The following is a 16,309-nucleotide window of genomic DNA, read 5'->3' on the forward strand; positions in this document are numbered from 1 at the left end:
TTGAGAAGGGGTTGATTTAATTTCCTTTTAATAGTGGCTTTTAAGATTGGTTTTGGTTGATAGTAACTTCTAAATATTTAGAGTCACCTTTATTAGACATTGGTGACCTTTAAAAACTTATTTTGGTTCTTTTATTTGGTGTTTAGAGCATAAATTTTATAAATATTATAAGAAAAAGGATTGAAGAAGGGTTTTGGTAGCAAAGTAAGTAATTAGGGTACCAATATAGATGAATGGAGATGAATGATGAAAATCTCCATTCGTATTGGTCAAAAATCATGACCAATAGGCTTTGAGGAGGCTGCCTGAGGCCATATTAGGAATTAGGGTTAGTTTTTTGGAGCCATTTGAGCTTTGAAGGCTAAAGTCAGCAAGTTTAGGTTTTTGGCTATGGATTTGGTATAAGTTTTGTATGATTTGGAGTTTATGTGAAGAAAATATAGACACTCAAAGTTAAGGTGTTGATTTGGGAGCTATTGTCACTCTTTTTAGTATAACGCATGTGTATGGATAGCAATTGAAGATTGGTGATTGTGACTGGATCGAGCACTTTTGCAGCTATATTTTTTGCATACTGATTACTGGATTCCAAGTTGACGTGAAGGAGTTATTGGATTTTGAACTCAGCACATGCAATCTAAGGGTAGTAAGTGACCCGATTTACTAGTGGTTGTGTCTTGAGCTATATCTTGAGCAATTTGACAAGGTTTTGGCTTAGAATTTCAAGAAATGTATAATTTTATGTTAATAAACTTTGTAAATAGGTTTTATGACATTTGAGTATTGGATTCTTAAGATATTAAGAAAATAGTACTAGGATGCTTGTAAATTAGGGTTTAGAGCATCTACTAGGATTTCTTAGATGACAAAAGCTTGGGAGTGAATTTGTACTTGGTTTTTTTTGTGAAAAAATTTAAAAGTGAATTCTACCTATTTTATAAATTTGAAAAAAAATTAATAACTTAATCAAGAGTTATGAATTTCTAAAGTTTGAGACAAGAAAATCCTTCGCGTGAAAAATATGTTTTGAAGGGATTTTGTTATATTTTGAGTTTTATGCAAAATAAAGGAGTTTTGGGAGGCTAAGACAAGATTCATATAAAGGTTTAAGCTAAACTCTCTACAATTAGATATCTAGTGTATTCCTAGATAGCAAATTAAGCCATATGATAATAGTGTCATGTTGTAACATGACTACATGGTGAAAGATAATAATATAGATCTTATTATAGAAGAGCCAAGTTAAAAGATAAAGTAGAAAAATATAGATAAAAGATAGGAAGGTAGTAAAACTTTTAGTAGTAATGCTGCTCTTTTAAAAAAAATAGCTTCTATTTACTTTGTAGGATCAAAATTAAGACAAAATAAGATAGATTAGAAAAATAAATAATATAGACATCTTAAGAAGGAAGTTAAGAGTAAATTCTAGAAAAAAGTACTAAGAAAAACTAGATATTGATACCCAAAGAGGGCCGGTTATCAACTTGGATTGAAATCAGACCCTATGGTACAAAACTAAGCACTTACGGCAACTTGGGGGTTCTTTTTGGAGATCGAAGAGTGGAATTTGATAGCAAACTAGACAGGATTTTTATGAAGGTTGACTTTGGATGATTTGGATTTGTTATGACTTAGTAAGAGCTTTATAAAGTCAAGATTATTTTTGGATGACTTGGATTTTTTGAAATAAAATAGGGTTGACGTTTCTAGTGATTTCAAGAGTTTTATAATAGATCTACAAATAAAATTTTGTAGATTAATGGTCATAGTTGTGCTTCATACATGATGTAAATCTTAGCTCAATCTAATAGTTGAATTGAGTGTTATTGAGGTTTAAGTGAGTCAAGGTCTTAGAAAAAAGAATTTTAAGTCTAATAAGGATTTTTAAGATTTTTTACAATCTACATGTTGGATTGGAGTGAAATTTGTATGAAAAGATATTAGAATTATTTTTCTATATATGTGAGAATTTTGAAATCAATCGAATGGTAAAAAAGAGAGATATTGGCTCTAGGTAATTAGTATCAAGGTTAGAGAAGGAGGCCAACTAATACCTTAGAACATTTTTGTGATTATCGTCTATTTGGTAATTTCAATTCTTTTCAAAAAATTTGTGCTTGTTTTTAATTTAATTGTTAAAAAGCATGCAAATTTTGAATTAAGATCAACGGTTCATTCATTAGTAATTGAGGTTTAAATCTGTTGTAGGAATTACTAGGGTTTGATTTAGGATTTAGGATTTGGTTTAGTGTTTGGTTAGGATTTGATTTAGGATTAGGATTTGATTAGGATTTGATTTAGGATTAGGATTTAGGATTTGGTTTAGAATTTAGGATTTAGTTAGGATTTGATTTAGGATTTAGGATTTAGATAGAGTTTGATTTGATTTAAGGTTTTATATGAGTTTGTTTAGGATTTAAGATGTAGTTTATTATTGACCTAAATTTTGAATGAAGTCCAATAGGATTTTAACTAGGATTTAATTAAGATTGAATTGAGATGTATTTGAGATATATTTGTAATCATTCTAATATTTCTTTAAAATTTCTTATTATTTCTTTGTAATTCCTTTGATATTTTTTTAAATTTGATTAAAGTTTGTTTAGCATTGTTAGTATTCTATTAGAATTAGGATGTTATTGTAGCAATTTTTATTCTACCTTCCACAACCAGATGCCCGGAGTATTCTTAAGCAAGACTTCACATATTACGACAACGGACATACAACTGAAGAAGTTTTTAAAAGATTCTAGAAGATTCTAAAAGATTCTAAAATATTCTAATAAGATCTAAGAAAGCTCTAGAAAGTTCTAGGAGGTTCTAGAAGATTCTAAAAGATTATAAAAGATTCCAATAGATTCTAAGAAGGTTCCGGAAGGTTCTAGTAGATTTCAAGAAAAATTTAGAAGGTCATAAGAGATTCTAGAAGATTCTAAGAGGCTTTGGATTATTTAGGAAGTTGCCAAAGAAAGATCTTAGGCTTGCTTTGTTTCCAAGCTTCATAGAAACTTCTCAAGAAGCTTCCTAGGATCTAATATATATAGGAGTTGAGGCTGAGGAGATCCTCAATCTCGACAATTCACTTCTTGTAGTCTAGTTACGACCTTCTTACCTTGTATCCAGTTGTTTTTCTAATGTCAAGTTAATTCCATTTTTTGGTCTTGAATCCTTGTCTTTTGTATGGTCTATAATAGCAAATTGATACAATATATTTTAAACTCCTTAAAAAGTAGGAAAAGACTTGAAGTTGTTAAAAAGATTTGTGTTAATATTGTAGAGAAGCTAAGCATACTAGTCAACATTTTCCAAAAAAGTAATACAATCACAAAATGATAAGCACAATTGCCAAAGAAGACATTGTGTCAAAAAACAAGTTTTTCTAATTACAATAAGATTGTGTGGCTAGAATCATATGTAATATCTAATAAAGATCATATTCTCTCCTCAAATTCTTCACCTTATTTAATAATAGATGTATATTTAAGACCTAAAAATTACAAAGTCATTGTATTATAAGATTTAAGAGCCTTAATTTATTTTATAAATAAAAGCTTTATCAAAAAATAAAAAATAATTTTAGTCAAGAAAATTAAATTTATATATATAGAAATTATAGATGGTTATTTTTTTTTCTTAGAAATATTATTTATGAAATTATTCCTTTTAATGTAGTGATTAAAGAATATAATAGCATAATAATATTTAATATGATATGATCTTTTTTTAATCCAATTATTTTAGGAATATCGTGATTAGAAAAATATGACTCTCAAATAGATTGGATTTTTTGTAATCTTAACTTTTTTGGTAGTTAAATCATAAAATTTTGTTAGTTAAGTAGAAATACATAAGTCTAATACATCCAAATTCTTACTTGTAAGTGGAAGAGCTTTCATGCATGTTGCAAAAGAAGGATCATCATTTGTTATATATGCGACATCTATTTTTGATGGTAGAATGATATTAAGTAGGATTTATAATCAATATTAAGATTTTTAGGATGTTTTTGAAAAGAAGGATGTAGATATTTTTTCAGAGCATAGACCTTATAGTTATTCAATTGATTTGGTAGAAGGAGTTGAACCACCATTCAAATTGATTTCAACTTATTATAAAATAAATTGGCTACTCTAAAAGAATATATTGATGAAAACTTTGCTAAAAATTTCATATGCTATTCAAAATCTCTAATAAAAGCTCATATCTTATTTGAGAAGAAAAATAATGGATCTCTATGAATGTATGTAGATTATTGAGGACTTAATAAGATCACCATCAAGAATATGTATCTCCTATCTTTGATTTCAAGAATTCTTAATTAACTCAATCAAGTAAAGATCTATACAATAATAGTTCTAAGACATATATGTATTACAAAAACTTAAAGATGCAAGATTATATCATAAGATGAAAAAGTGTGTATTTTATATTACTCAAATTGGATTTTTATGATACATCATTTTTAACAAAAGTCTAATGATGGATTCAAAGAATGTCTAGACTATATAAATTGGTAGATTCCAAAAACAACAAGAAATATACAACACTTTTTGGACTTTGTTAATTACTACCAAATCTTCATCAAAAACTTTTTTTAAATTCTAGTGCTACTTACACATTTGACTTGTAAAGAAAATCTTGAGTAGAGGAAAAGAGCCAAAGTATTCTTTGATGCTTTGAAGAAAGAATTATTTTTGCACCAATTGTGTATCACGTCAATTTTTTCAAGGAATTCTTCATGGAAACAAACACATCAAACTTTTCTTTAGGTGCTATAAGACCTTCAAGTTGACATAATTGAAATGAAGTTCCTAAAACATAACATGTTATTTTTTAAATAGATAGATAGATATAATATATTTGATATCACGACTTTGGAAGAGATTCTTAATGTTTGATGATTTTATTAGAAGAAGAAATGACTTGTGATAATATTCCAAATATTTTATTTAAAAAGAATTATGAAGGCCTCAAAAGCAATCAAAAAATAAGATTGTCTTTCTACTCTAGTATAAGACATTATCAATAATTGAAAAGAGCTATCAACTATCTTCAAAGAAAACAAAGATCAAAATATGTAGGAAACACAATTTGGCACATCTTGGATTTTTTTAATGTATGATGATTGCTCTTTGTAGAATTCATCCTTAGAAGAAAAGGTAATATCACAAATATATATATTTATTTTAATAATTATCTTTATGATCAAATAAAAGTAAATAAAAATAATTTAATTTCATAATATCTTTTAGAAAAGCTTCTTAGAACCTTCATAGATGCTACTTTGACTTTACATGTATTTGTAATTAATTGATAGGTTAAAAATTTGATCAACAAATCACCCATGTGACACATGTGTTAGTAGCTTGTGGAATAAATTAACTATATAGCATACATATAGATAACTTACTTTGCAAGTTAAATAATGTATCTAGCAAAGTCAACACATATTGGAGATCCTATAAAATATTACGATAGAGCTTTTAATTAGAGAATATATATAGAAGCAAAAGTAAAGCCTTCTTCATTCTTGTCATTTTTTTTTAATCTTTAATCTTATTTCAAGATTTTTTAATCTTCTTGTCTTTGGTAATAGCCATTTTAATTCAAAAAATTACCATCTTAGAATAATTTTGTAGTCTTTTTTAGTGACATAAGATTATATTAAGATTTTCTTTTTTTTTTTGAGATTTATGCCCTTAACATTAAGTCCCTTCCAATATATTATTTTATTAGAAGACATTGGTCTACAACGACTACCATGCTAAAATCATCAATACTAAGCTAAAAAGACTTAGTTCAAGTCATCAATGCTCTCATTTCTGCCATTCTTGTTACCACAAAATATATGAGTGCCTCTTTTTTCATTTGCTTGACATCTATGATACTATCTACAACTTGACAATCAACTATACTACTAAAATAACCTCAACTCACTAAGCAAATCTCAATGATATATATAAATAGTAACTCCACCTCTATTACCACCTTTGATTTAGAAGTAATATAGATTTTAGCATTTTAAACCACAAGCCTCAGTACCTGATTCAAGCTGACTTTTATTTGACACTACCACTTTCTTCTATCAAACAATCTTCACACCTACAAGTTTATACAAGCTGAAGCTACAATAAATACAACATGATTCCATTCTTATGAATATGTTGATACACCCTCAAGAACTAGAAGATACTACAAGCAAATATAGCCCAAAGATAGAATATAGCAATGAGTTTAAGTCCATATAGAGTCTTTGAGACTAATATTAGTAATATTGTCAAAGCAAAAATCTTCATCCAAAAGCAATTCAAAATGTCTCCATTCAACTTAAAATCTCCATTTGACAGCCAATGGCCTTTGATCTTCAACTTAAATAGATTAAGTGTAACTAGAGGTATCAACTATCATAAACTTCAAAACAGTCCACTCTCTAGAGGCATCAACCAATTATTTCTAATGTTTGCTTAAACTTTAGAATTTAAACAATAAATATGGATCTCTAATGAAGACAAATTTTCCTTAAATCCACTCATCAAGGAGTGCAAGCAATACATAAAAATATATAAATATATAAATAAATAAATAAATAAAAAACTATGACAACAACAGCGTAATTTTGTCAAATGCTTTAAGCACCAAATGAAAAAATATTAAATTACATTTCTTAAGCTCTAAACAGTTAAAAAATATCAAATAATAATATATAACATACAAAAGTGATATTTAATAGTTTCCTTAAATAGAATCCATTCTTCATAGAGTAAAATAATGCATATCACCTCTACATAATTATTCACTAATAACTATTTGATTAATTGTTTAAACAAAAAAAACCAACAGAATACTTTTTCTTAAAATTTAATAATGCAATAGTAGTTGAATAAATTACATGTAATGTATATGTGCAATGGTATTATATTAAAATTATAAATTGAATACAAAACTCAGGCTAGACATAAAAACACTCTTATCGTATTCGGCTACACTATAAGGGAGGATGAACGAGAGTCAGTCATTCTGTTGTCCTAGATTACTCCTCCACATTCGTTCCTTCTCTCCCAAGCCCTGAGCCCTGTTTGGACTGGGACACTGCACGATACACTCTGTGATCCTCCAAAATCATTCCTGCAGCATCAATCAAGCTGCAATCATTCCTGATACAAGCATTAGACTCTTCTCCAAAGTATCGATGCGCTGCTGCAACCGGACGCGACGGCCGATGATTTCCGAGTCTTGCTGCATGAGAGTCCCTAACTCTTCCGGGGACGAGAACGCTTGCATCATCGTTAGCTCCTGAAGGCGATTCACTATCGTCCACTGCAGTGCGTAGCGGATTTCCAAGGGTATCTCGTCTGCGAGGCGTTCGTGCATAATTTTCGAATACGCTGCAACGCGGACCTTCATTTCCCATGCCTCTCGGTACCACCCTGTCGCAGGTACTGCTTCGTTAAGAATCAGCCTCTCACGGATAAGTCCAAAATCTAGTTCTATATCATCTTCGTCTGAGCGCCGAGCTGTTTCCACAGCAGAATTTACCTCCGCGATAGTGTCCAAGTAGGAGGCATTCGTTGTGAAGATGACCGTTCTCTCTTTGGCCAACATTCTCTCGACGAACTCCACAGTTGTCGTTTTGGTCTCATTCAGGACTTGGATTGCAAGCTTGTGGTGCCTGTCCCTCAAGTGAGGGTAGGCTTCAAATATAAGACTTTGAACATGTAGCACAACTTCGGCGGCATATTTGAACACTCGGTCCACGAGGAATATGCACGTCTGGGTGATGCTATCGATCTGTTTCTTCACCAACTGGTGCAAGACCGTGTGAGGCAAGAAGTCGGGAAGGGCCACTCCCTGATGCTCCGAGAACATCTGCCTAATCTCGTCAGTTTTGGATGGCTGGGACAGCAGTAGCCCAGATTTGCCCAGATCTTCAGCAAATTTCGTGAATTCCTCGTGCAATCTTGCTGTGTAATGAAGAGTACAATCGTCGGGAACCAGACTGAAGTCTCCGTCCCGAACGACCTGAGTGAGCATGTTTAGCATTTCATTTTGCAGTCGTAAGAAGACCGCGACGGCCTCATTAACGCTCATAATGCCCCTGGGAACATTGCTCAACTCCTGACGCCGCTTCTGGAGCGCTTTGTGTATTTGATCGCAGATGCGAGGTAAGCATCCCCTCACCATGTCCGATTGTATCTTGACGAGCCTTCGCGCAAGGGTGGGAATGCCAACCATGCTTCGGTCTATGTTTCTGAGGTCCGGGTGGTCATTAAATAACTCCGACTCTCGACACCTTGCTACAGCTATGCTGTCATCGTCAGGTGTGCGGTTGCGCACGCAAACATAACCGAGACCAATGTTGACGGCATCCGAGGTCACTTTCTCGAACAATCCCTCCGGCGCTTTATCTACCTTCGTGACAACCGCCAGCGTGCGCACGCCCTTTTTGTCCACAGTCTGAGATAGCCGGATGGACTCGCAGGTGGAAAAATCAACCTGAGCTGAGAGGACGTTCAGGATTATGCTCTCCTCGGGTTTTATGTAGCGCATTATCATGTCACGAACCTGCTCGTAAATATTCTCCGGCTGACCATGAATGGGTACACGTGTAATGCCGGGGAGATCCACCATGGTAAGGTCGGGTGCGTACGGCTTTCGGATGTGCAGCGAAATCGGAGTGTTTCTGATGTTTTTGTTGCTGCCGGCAAGGTCATCCGTAGCGGCATTGATAGCTGCTTCGATGTCTTCCTCTGAGTTGATTCTCATTTCTTTGACATTTTCATACTCCATTAGAATTATGGAATCCTGTTCTGAGAGGCAAGACTGGAGTCGAAGGATGAGAGGCACCCTAGTAGCAATCCCCTGCCCTCGAGGCAGCGTGATGCCTGCGAGTGACTCGAGCACGCTGCTCTTCCCGCTGCTTTGATCGCCGACGACCACGATCGTTGGTATGTTCACGTTCTCCTCCATGACACCTTGGGTTCGGAGTTTATCCAACGCATCCAGTATGGGTCGTATTTCCGAGTGGAGTGAATTACGAAGTGCCTCTGGATCGTAACTTTCGATCGGGTTCACGTTGCTCACGCTAGAGACCACCAACATGTTGTTGATCGAGTCATTCATCGTTAATTCCGACTGTTTCGACATGTTCAATGTTTTATATAAATCGGACTTGGAAGGAAACTGGATTATTGCCCACCGGATTAACAAAAGAGAACCTCGGTCTGACGTTGTGAAGAACAAAGAACGTCGTTCCAATACGATCACACTGCGAAATCGTGGAGGTAAGATAAAATCAGCGCACAGCACAGCAAACCTCCTGAAAAAACTTGCATCGAAGGCTACACAATGACCATCCAATTGTGAGGTGCACAGCTCACGTAAGCTGCCGTGTCTGCGGCCAGGCTTTGCAATTCCAAAACGGAACTGGCATCACAGGGCAGACAGGGCCACTTTCTGCATTTTCTTAGCCAGTTGTGTGCCAAGGCTACCAGAGGTGGAGTAATATCCAAGTTAATCTAGTTGACTACAGCTGCGACGGACACCGCACCTCCAGCCGGGAGAGGACACAAGTTGACCTGCATGAAGACGTAAGACATGGCTGAGACCAATAGTTGTTTCTATCCCCTCTGATCATCAGTGGATCATCTGCTTGCTTGGGTTTCCGTGGCCAGTACTCATCCAGAAATCGTCCACTGGGCAAATAAAAGTGGAGAAATACCCCACCATTGGGGTCGACCAACCACTGGTACTGTGCTACATGCACACAGAGATGAATCAGAATGGGCGACAATCTGTGTACTAGCCTCGGTAAGAAGGTGAACCTGATGTCACAAGGCGGTTCTGCAAAGGAAAACCTCGAAATCGCAACCTCGCTGACGGTCAGTGAACTATCGTTGCAGGAGATTTGTTCGCACAAGCCCCTCGCTGCCGATTCTCCAACGTCTACTAATCTGTTTAACTCGGATGCAGCTTTCCTTCCAGTCAGCTATCGTCTCGGAGAGAACACGTCTCGAGCGAGAGTCGTAGATGATGAACAAGGAGGTTCAGCGCTAGTAAAATACTACTGTGCAAGGGATTAACATTATAAAAATAAACTTAAGTGGAGTAAAGAAGCCAAAGCTTTATTTGATGCTTTAAAGAAAGAATTTATTTTTATACCAATCTTCCATTGCATCAGCTTTTCTAAGGCTTTTTTTATGGAAATCAATATATTAAACTTTATCTTATAATAAAATTTGTGTTACAATAATTTATTATTATCACAAATGAGAAAAAATGATAAATTTTATTTTGTAGCTTTTTATTTAAAAAAAAATAGTAGTAGAGATCAATTATAAAATCCACAATAAAGAACTTACAATTATAGATTCTTTTTAAAAATGGCATCACTATCTAAAAGATGCTTTTATTTCAATCACTATATATACAAATTATAAGAACCTTAAATATGTCATGACAACACGTATATTGAATCTTTGCCAAACTCATTGAAGCATGTCATTATTAAGATTTGATTTTAAAGCCACATTTTGATTTGAAAAAAAATAAGGTTTACCAGATACAGTTTTTAGATATTCTTATTTTGCACCAAAAGAAAAAAAAAAAAAAAAAAAAAAAAAAAAAAAATGCAGCTTTTGATCAAGTGATATTTGTTCAAGGTTAAAAACTCCTTGTCATCTATCTTATCGACTTCTCTAACTATTGCTTATACCACAACAACCAAGGTCTTTTGTTTCTATTTAGATTTTATTATAAATCTTTTAAGTTCAAGTTCATATATCTTTATATTTGTGATTGTAGATTATTTCATCAAAATGATATATTTTGTAGTATATAAAAAATCTATTTTAAGTAAAAAAATAGCTATGCTTTTCTTTAAAAATATCTATTGCTATCATGGACTACCAAATTATACAATAATTTGATATATTTTTCTATTCAACAAATAATTTTTTATCTAATTATAATTATTATGTATAACTTGATACTTTTAGCTCTTATCAAAAGTTCATAATCCTTGTTAAGGACAAGAACATGATAAATCCTTGTTAAGGACAAGAACATAATCCTTGTTAAGGACAAGAACATGATAAATCCTTGTTAAGGACAAGTTCATAATCCTTGTTAAGGACAAGTACATGATAAATCCTTGTTAAGGACAAGTTCATAATCCTTGTTAAGGACAAGAACATGATACTTCACTCTTATCTCTATATATACTATCTATTTAGGGGCTACGTGGCGACATTCTATAAGACCTCTAGTATGTGTTGACTTTGTAAGACACATGCCTTGATTTACAAGGCAAGTTTTTCTATGTGTAAGCCAATAGTTAGTTTGGTCTTCAAGCTAACAACATGTGTGGCACATGGCCAACTTGTTGATCACGTTTCTAATCCAAAAAGTCAATTAAAGACACCTTTAAAGTCAAAGCAACCTCTATGAAGCTTCTAGGAAGCTTGTATAGCAAATACTATAGAATTAACTTAATTTTACCTACTTTTATTTACTTCTATCAATTTATAGATGTAATTATTGGCTTACATGTATATGTCCGTGACAATCCTTTAACAAAAGATTTAACAAATCATTTATTTGAGTTATTTGTAATAATAAAGGTGGAGTTAATAGAAGCTCAAGAACAACAAAAGATTAATGTTATCGTATTACGTGCTATCTAGCTTGAAAATGTACCAGGTGTCTTGCTAAAGAAGATAAAATAATGTTTTGCAAGTATCCAAATAGTCTAGTAGATTTCAACCATCTAAATACAAATTATTTCAGATTTCAATGTAAAAACTTACTCTCAATACAAAGTACTTAAAAATACTATTTTTAATAACTTCGAAATATTATAAGTATAATTTTTTTTGTTATTTATTAGTTTTATATTTATTTTATTTATTAGTTTTATATTTATTTATTTATTTATTTATTTATTTATTTATTTATTTATTTATTTTTATTTATTTATTTTAAAACCGTAATCCTAAACAACGAGCTTCGACAAGCTTTAATTCACAATCTGACCGTCTGATTGTTGTGAAACTTCTACCACTACTGTCTTTACAAGTCTTTTAAATGCTCAAGAAGTTCAATCCAATCCAACTTATAGATTATAAGAAAATGCCATAAACCCACACTGATATCCCTTGACCGCCACCTAAAAGTTGATGATGAATTGTAACTTACAATTTCTCCTTTTCTAACCATTAATTCTCATTCAAACTTTGTATGTAGCTCTGCCTTTAAGTCCTCGACTTACCGCATCAAAATTTACCTTATCCCAACTAATAAATCTCGAAATATTACAAAAACCCTAAACGACCCCAATATGCCAACTTGTGATACCTCTTTACACTAATGATCAAATATCCTCTATCCATACCGTTAGATTAACACAAATTTTTGCAAACACTTGGCATACTCAACCATCTAAATATCTTTAAAATTTCAACTGTAGATGTTTCTTCAATTTTTACAAAACACTCAAAAGTACTACCCTTAACTTTATTGCAAAAAAAAACCCAATTCACCAATACAAACATTGACTTTGAGCAACGATTGCAAAATCCTCCCAAATCCTATGAAACTAAGTCTTACACCTTTTAAAGAAGCTTGAAGCTAGCTCTCCAACCTCAAAAATCTCCGATCTCTGAATGCCCTCTTCTTTTTTCTTTCTTTTCCTTTAACTCCGTGAGGTCCCCTATTCTTCTGCCCTGGACTCGGAATTGGAACAGCAGATTGTGCTTCCATAGAATTTTCGCCTCTAAGAGGATCTTTCCACAAAAAAGATATTTCTTCCAAAATGGCATAAAGAACGGAATAGCTTGAAATGGAACCAAAGCCTCCATATTTGGGACCTCATTGGATTGCCCAACCAAGTCAGGTCTCATACTGGGTAAGAGGCCCGTAACAGGACTTGAATTAGATGTCCCTGTAATTGGATCAAATTAGCCCTTCACATCAGGTTCATCCGAATATTGAATTAGTTCTTTCTTCTTTTACCGACTTTTGATAAGAATGGCTTGGGTACATTCCATCCGATTTCCTAGAAAATCTTGAAGACCTGAATTTATCTCTTTAATTTTTCCTTGGCTTTGGATCTATTAATCTCGATTATTGAAATTGAACGGAGCATTATATTGCTGATAAGTATGTCCCAACTGTTTACTATTCCTACACATTTGCGAGTAATTGTCACTAGCTTTGGGATTGGGACATTCACTAGCATAATGACCAATCTATCTGCAATAAAAATGATGAAGTGGTCTTCTTGCATCACCATCAAGCAGATTGGGTGTCTCCACTGATATATACCTACTAAACTTGTTCCATGTAGGAATAAAAAATGATCCTGGTTATCCCATTGGTATGGAGGATAATTGATTCGATAATGCTAGTGGAGCATATTGTTGATGTCAAGTACGTTGATATAGCTTGCAATGGCGTGACATTAAATGGCCCCTGAATATTGGCACTAGAATTGGTCACTATTTCTAACATCTAAGATAATTAAATATTAATAAAATCCTTTTCATTTATATTTTTACTACATAGTCATGTTACAACATGACAACATAGATGCCTATCACAAGGAACAACCTCAATTCAATATAGATTATAAAATATGGTTACTTCGTCATAATATCAAGACTATTTGTCTTTGTGATAGATTAGATTATCATAGACTTAGACCTTTTCTTATTTGTAAACAAATCAATCTAATTGCTTATTAATTATACTTATCAAAATTAATGAAGATACATCTTGAATTCTATTCATTTCTGTCATTGTTCTTTTACTTATTCCGGAAGAAACCTCCTAGAATAAATCCGTATAGGAGAATTCGAACTCAAAGAAAGACCATGTATATGAGCTCCAATTTTTAGGATCACACAAATAACTGCTATTGCTGAATACTTACCATACCGAAGAACACTTAACTTTTCATCCTATTGTCCACTCTCTCATATCAATATGATAACAACCACGACATCGATTTCAGTACCCTGTGTAATTCACGAACACACAAGTATAACTCAAACCCTAAAATGAACAACATCCAATCCACAGAATCTGATCAAAACAATTCCTTCAATTACAATTCCTCTCCACTGAACTTACAACCTTGCGATAAACAGTGACTGGAAACTTCCATACATCATCAATCTTTTACAACAACTGATAAACAGTGATCCATAAATAACTTTGTAAATCAAACATTGATTCATTAAATCGATCTTCTTCACTAGAATCAACACTAACACAAAAAAAATAAGAAAACTAAGAAGAAGAGATAGCACCAAGCTTATCCTCGGCTCAGTACTATCATAGTCTGGCATTTTCTTCCCCTCTTCCATCCTTCTTATACTACCCCGAGATATCAACTCCTATACTACAGATGATAACTACTTTTCCTGACTATTCATCCATTCTACCTGTTGAACCACCTTTTTAGCAGTTATCTATCCCTGTTTACACTATACATTAGGTATCTACATTCTGAAAATAACTACTTATTCTACATAGCCCCACTCCTAACTGTGCAGCGTCTCCGCAAACACAGTATTGATAAACAAAAATCAATATTTTTTTTTTTTTTTTTTTAATTGGATTGTTCAATCTCTTTGATTTCTGGCACTTGCTCCATTTGGTCTTGTTCCAACACTATATCTTCTTCATCTAAATCGTCCTGAATCTTTGTCCTTAATTGAGTTGTTAAATCTTCATTATATGCTTCCAATTCTCGAACGTGAGCTTCGAATTGGAGGATTCTAGCATCTTTAGCTTTCAATTGTTGCTACTGCTGTTGTAATTTCTCCTCCAATTTTCTACTTCTTACTCCCGTTGAGGCAAATGTCTGTGATTGACCAATACTAACCAAATCAGTCTCCAATTTCGTTATTGTTTCTTTCAAAATAACAATTTCTGCCTATAGCTCATCTATTTCGTTTTGATATTGGTCACCCAATTGTTTCTTTTCAAGCTCCAATGCCTCCTTCTTCTCTCGTTCCATCTTCAACTGAGCATTCATCTTCTCCTGTTCCAATCTATATGATATGCAAATTTGTAATAATTCTTGCCTTTGATTTTCCAAGATATGTTCAATCCTTTGTTTCTCTTTTGACCAGTTTTCCACTTTCTCATCCAATTCATGCTTCACTTGTATCTTGAATTCTGATTCTACCTTGATGACTTGTTTCTGTTCCCTGATTTTACAATTTTTTTCTAATATTATTTTCTTGCTCACTTCCACTTACCTTTTTAAGCTACCCTCATCTTCGAGTTTACTCATCGTAAGTTGCAGCTGGGAAATTTGATCCAATATAACTTCCTTAAGATTCCACCCTTCCGTTATACTCCATTGAAATCCTAATTGATAGCTTTCCCTTGCAACTAATATTGGTATCGTCATCTCTATTGTCGACTGAATTGGAACTCGCTCTGGTGTAGATATTGGTCTTGCTTCCTGTTCTGCCACTCTGCTAGATTCTCCCACTTCATACACCATTACCCCTGGACTAACTATTCTCATTTGCAAACTTGGAACTGTTGGTTGAGATTCCTGTTTCAATATACACTCAATCACTAAGTTTACATAATAGGAACATAATAGTGAAGCAAACTTCTCCGTCTTCCATTAAGCTCCCATTTTTGTATGTATCCTTGTGGCCACATAAGCTGCCTAATTGAATACCATGTCTTCCAGTGTTCCTATCGTAGAAAATAGTAATCGCTTTGCCATGTAGGTGGTATACCGATTCAATGCTAACGGCTTCTAAACGAGCCGTATCTATTCCATAAGTTCGAGCATAAGTGCCTAATGTATCTTCCATCCTTGATTTTGCTCAAGAAACAACATTTCTCTTTTGAAGTAGCTTCTTGGCCTGAAATCATTTGACGCGTCTCCTCCCACCTCAAGCTCTCCGGTTGATAAATGCAAGACCTTGTGTAAGATATTCTCATCTATCCCAATCAAGACTCCTCATACCACACTCGAACCATCCTCTGGATCATAATTTTTTATATATTCTGCCACTCGTTCTATATCAATTGGTGGTAGTTTATCCGATCCTCACAAAAACGTAAATAATTGTGCATTTCTAAAATCTTTTTGCCTTTTCAATGACCAACAGATATCTAACTTTATCGGTTCCATATTGGTGATAACTATAAGAGACGGCGATCTTAGATCGCACCTAGACCTCACATTTTGGTGACTTTTCGATCATTTTGGTGCTCTCTTCGCTCTTTCCATTGACATTGTGAAAATCAAACTCTCAATACTTCCTCGCACTAAGACTAT

At 33.6% G+C, this 16,309-nt stretch overlaps 1 protein-coding gene across 1 annotated transcript; it reads right to left on the minus strand.

Moving 5' to 3' along the window:
• Nucleotides 1–4,962: 4,962 nt before the first annotated feature.
• On the minus strand, nt 4,963–15,839 carry LOC112284562 (dynamin-related protein 4C). Its single transcript, XM_024524453.3, has 4 exons — nt 15,762–15,839; nt 15,264–15,568; nt 9,548–9,950; nt 4,963–9,423 (listed from the first exon to the last, which is right to left on the minus strand). The coding sequence occupies exons 1-4, from the start codon at nt 15,837–15,839 to the stop codon at nt 7,138–7,140; spliced, it is 3,072 nt and encodes a 1,023-aa protein (XP_024380221.2). The 3' UTR covers nt 4,963–7,137.
• Nucleotides 15,840–16,309: the final 470 nt, after the last annotated feature.

Source organism: Physcomitrium patens, chromosome 7, assembly GCF_059467195.1.
Source record: "Physcomitrium patens ecotype Gransden chromosome 7, ASM5946719v1, whole genome shotgun sequence".
In the NCBI taxonomy this organism is placed as follows: Eukaryota; Viridiplantae; Streptophyta; class Bryopsida; order Funariales; family Funariaceae; genus Physcomitrium; species Physcomitrium patens.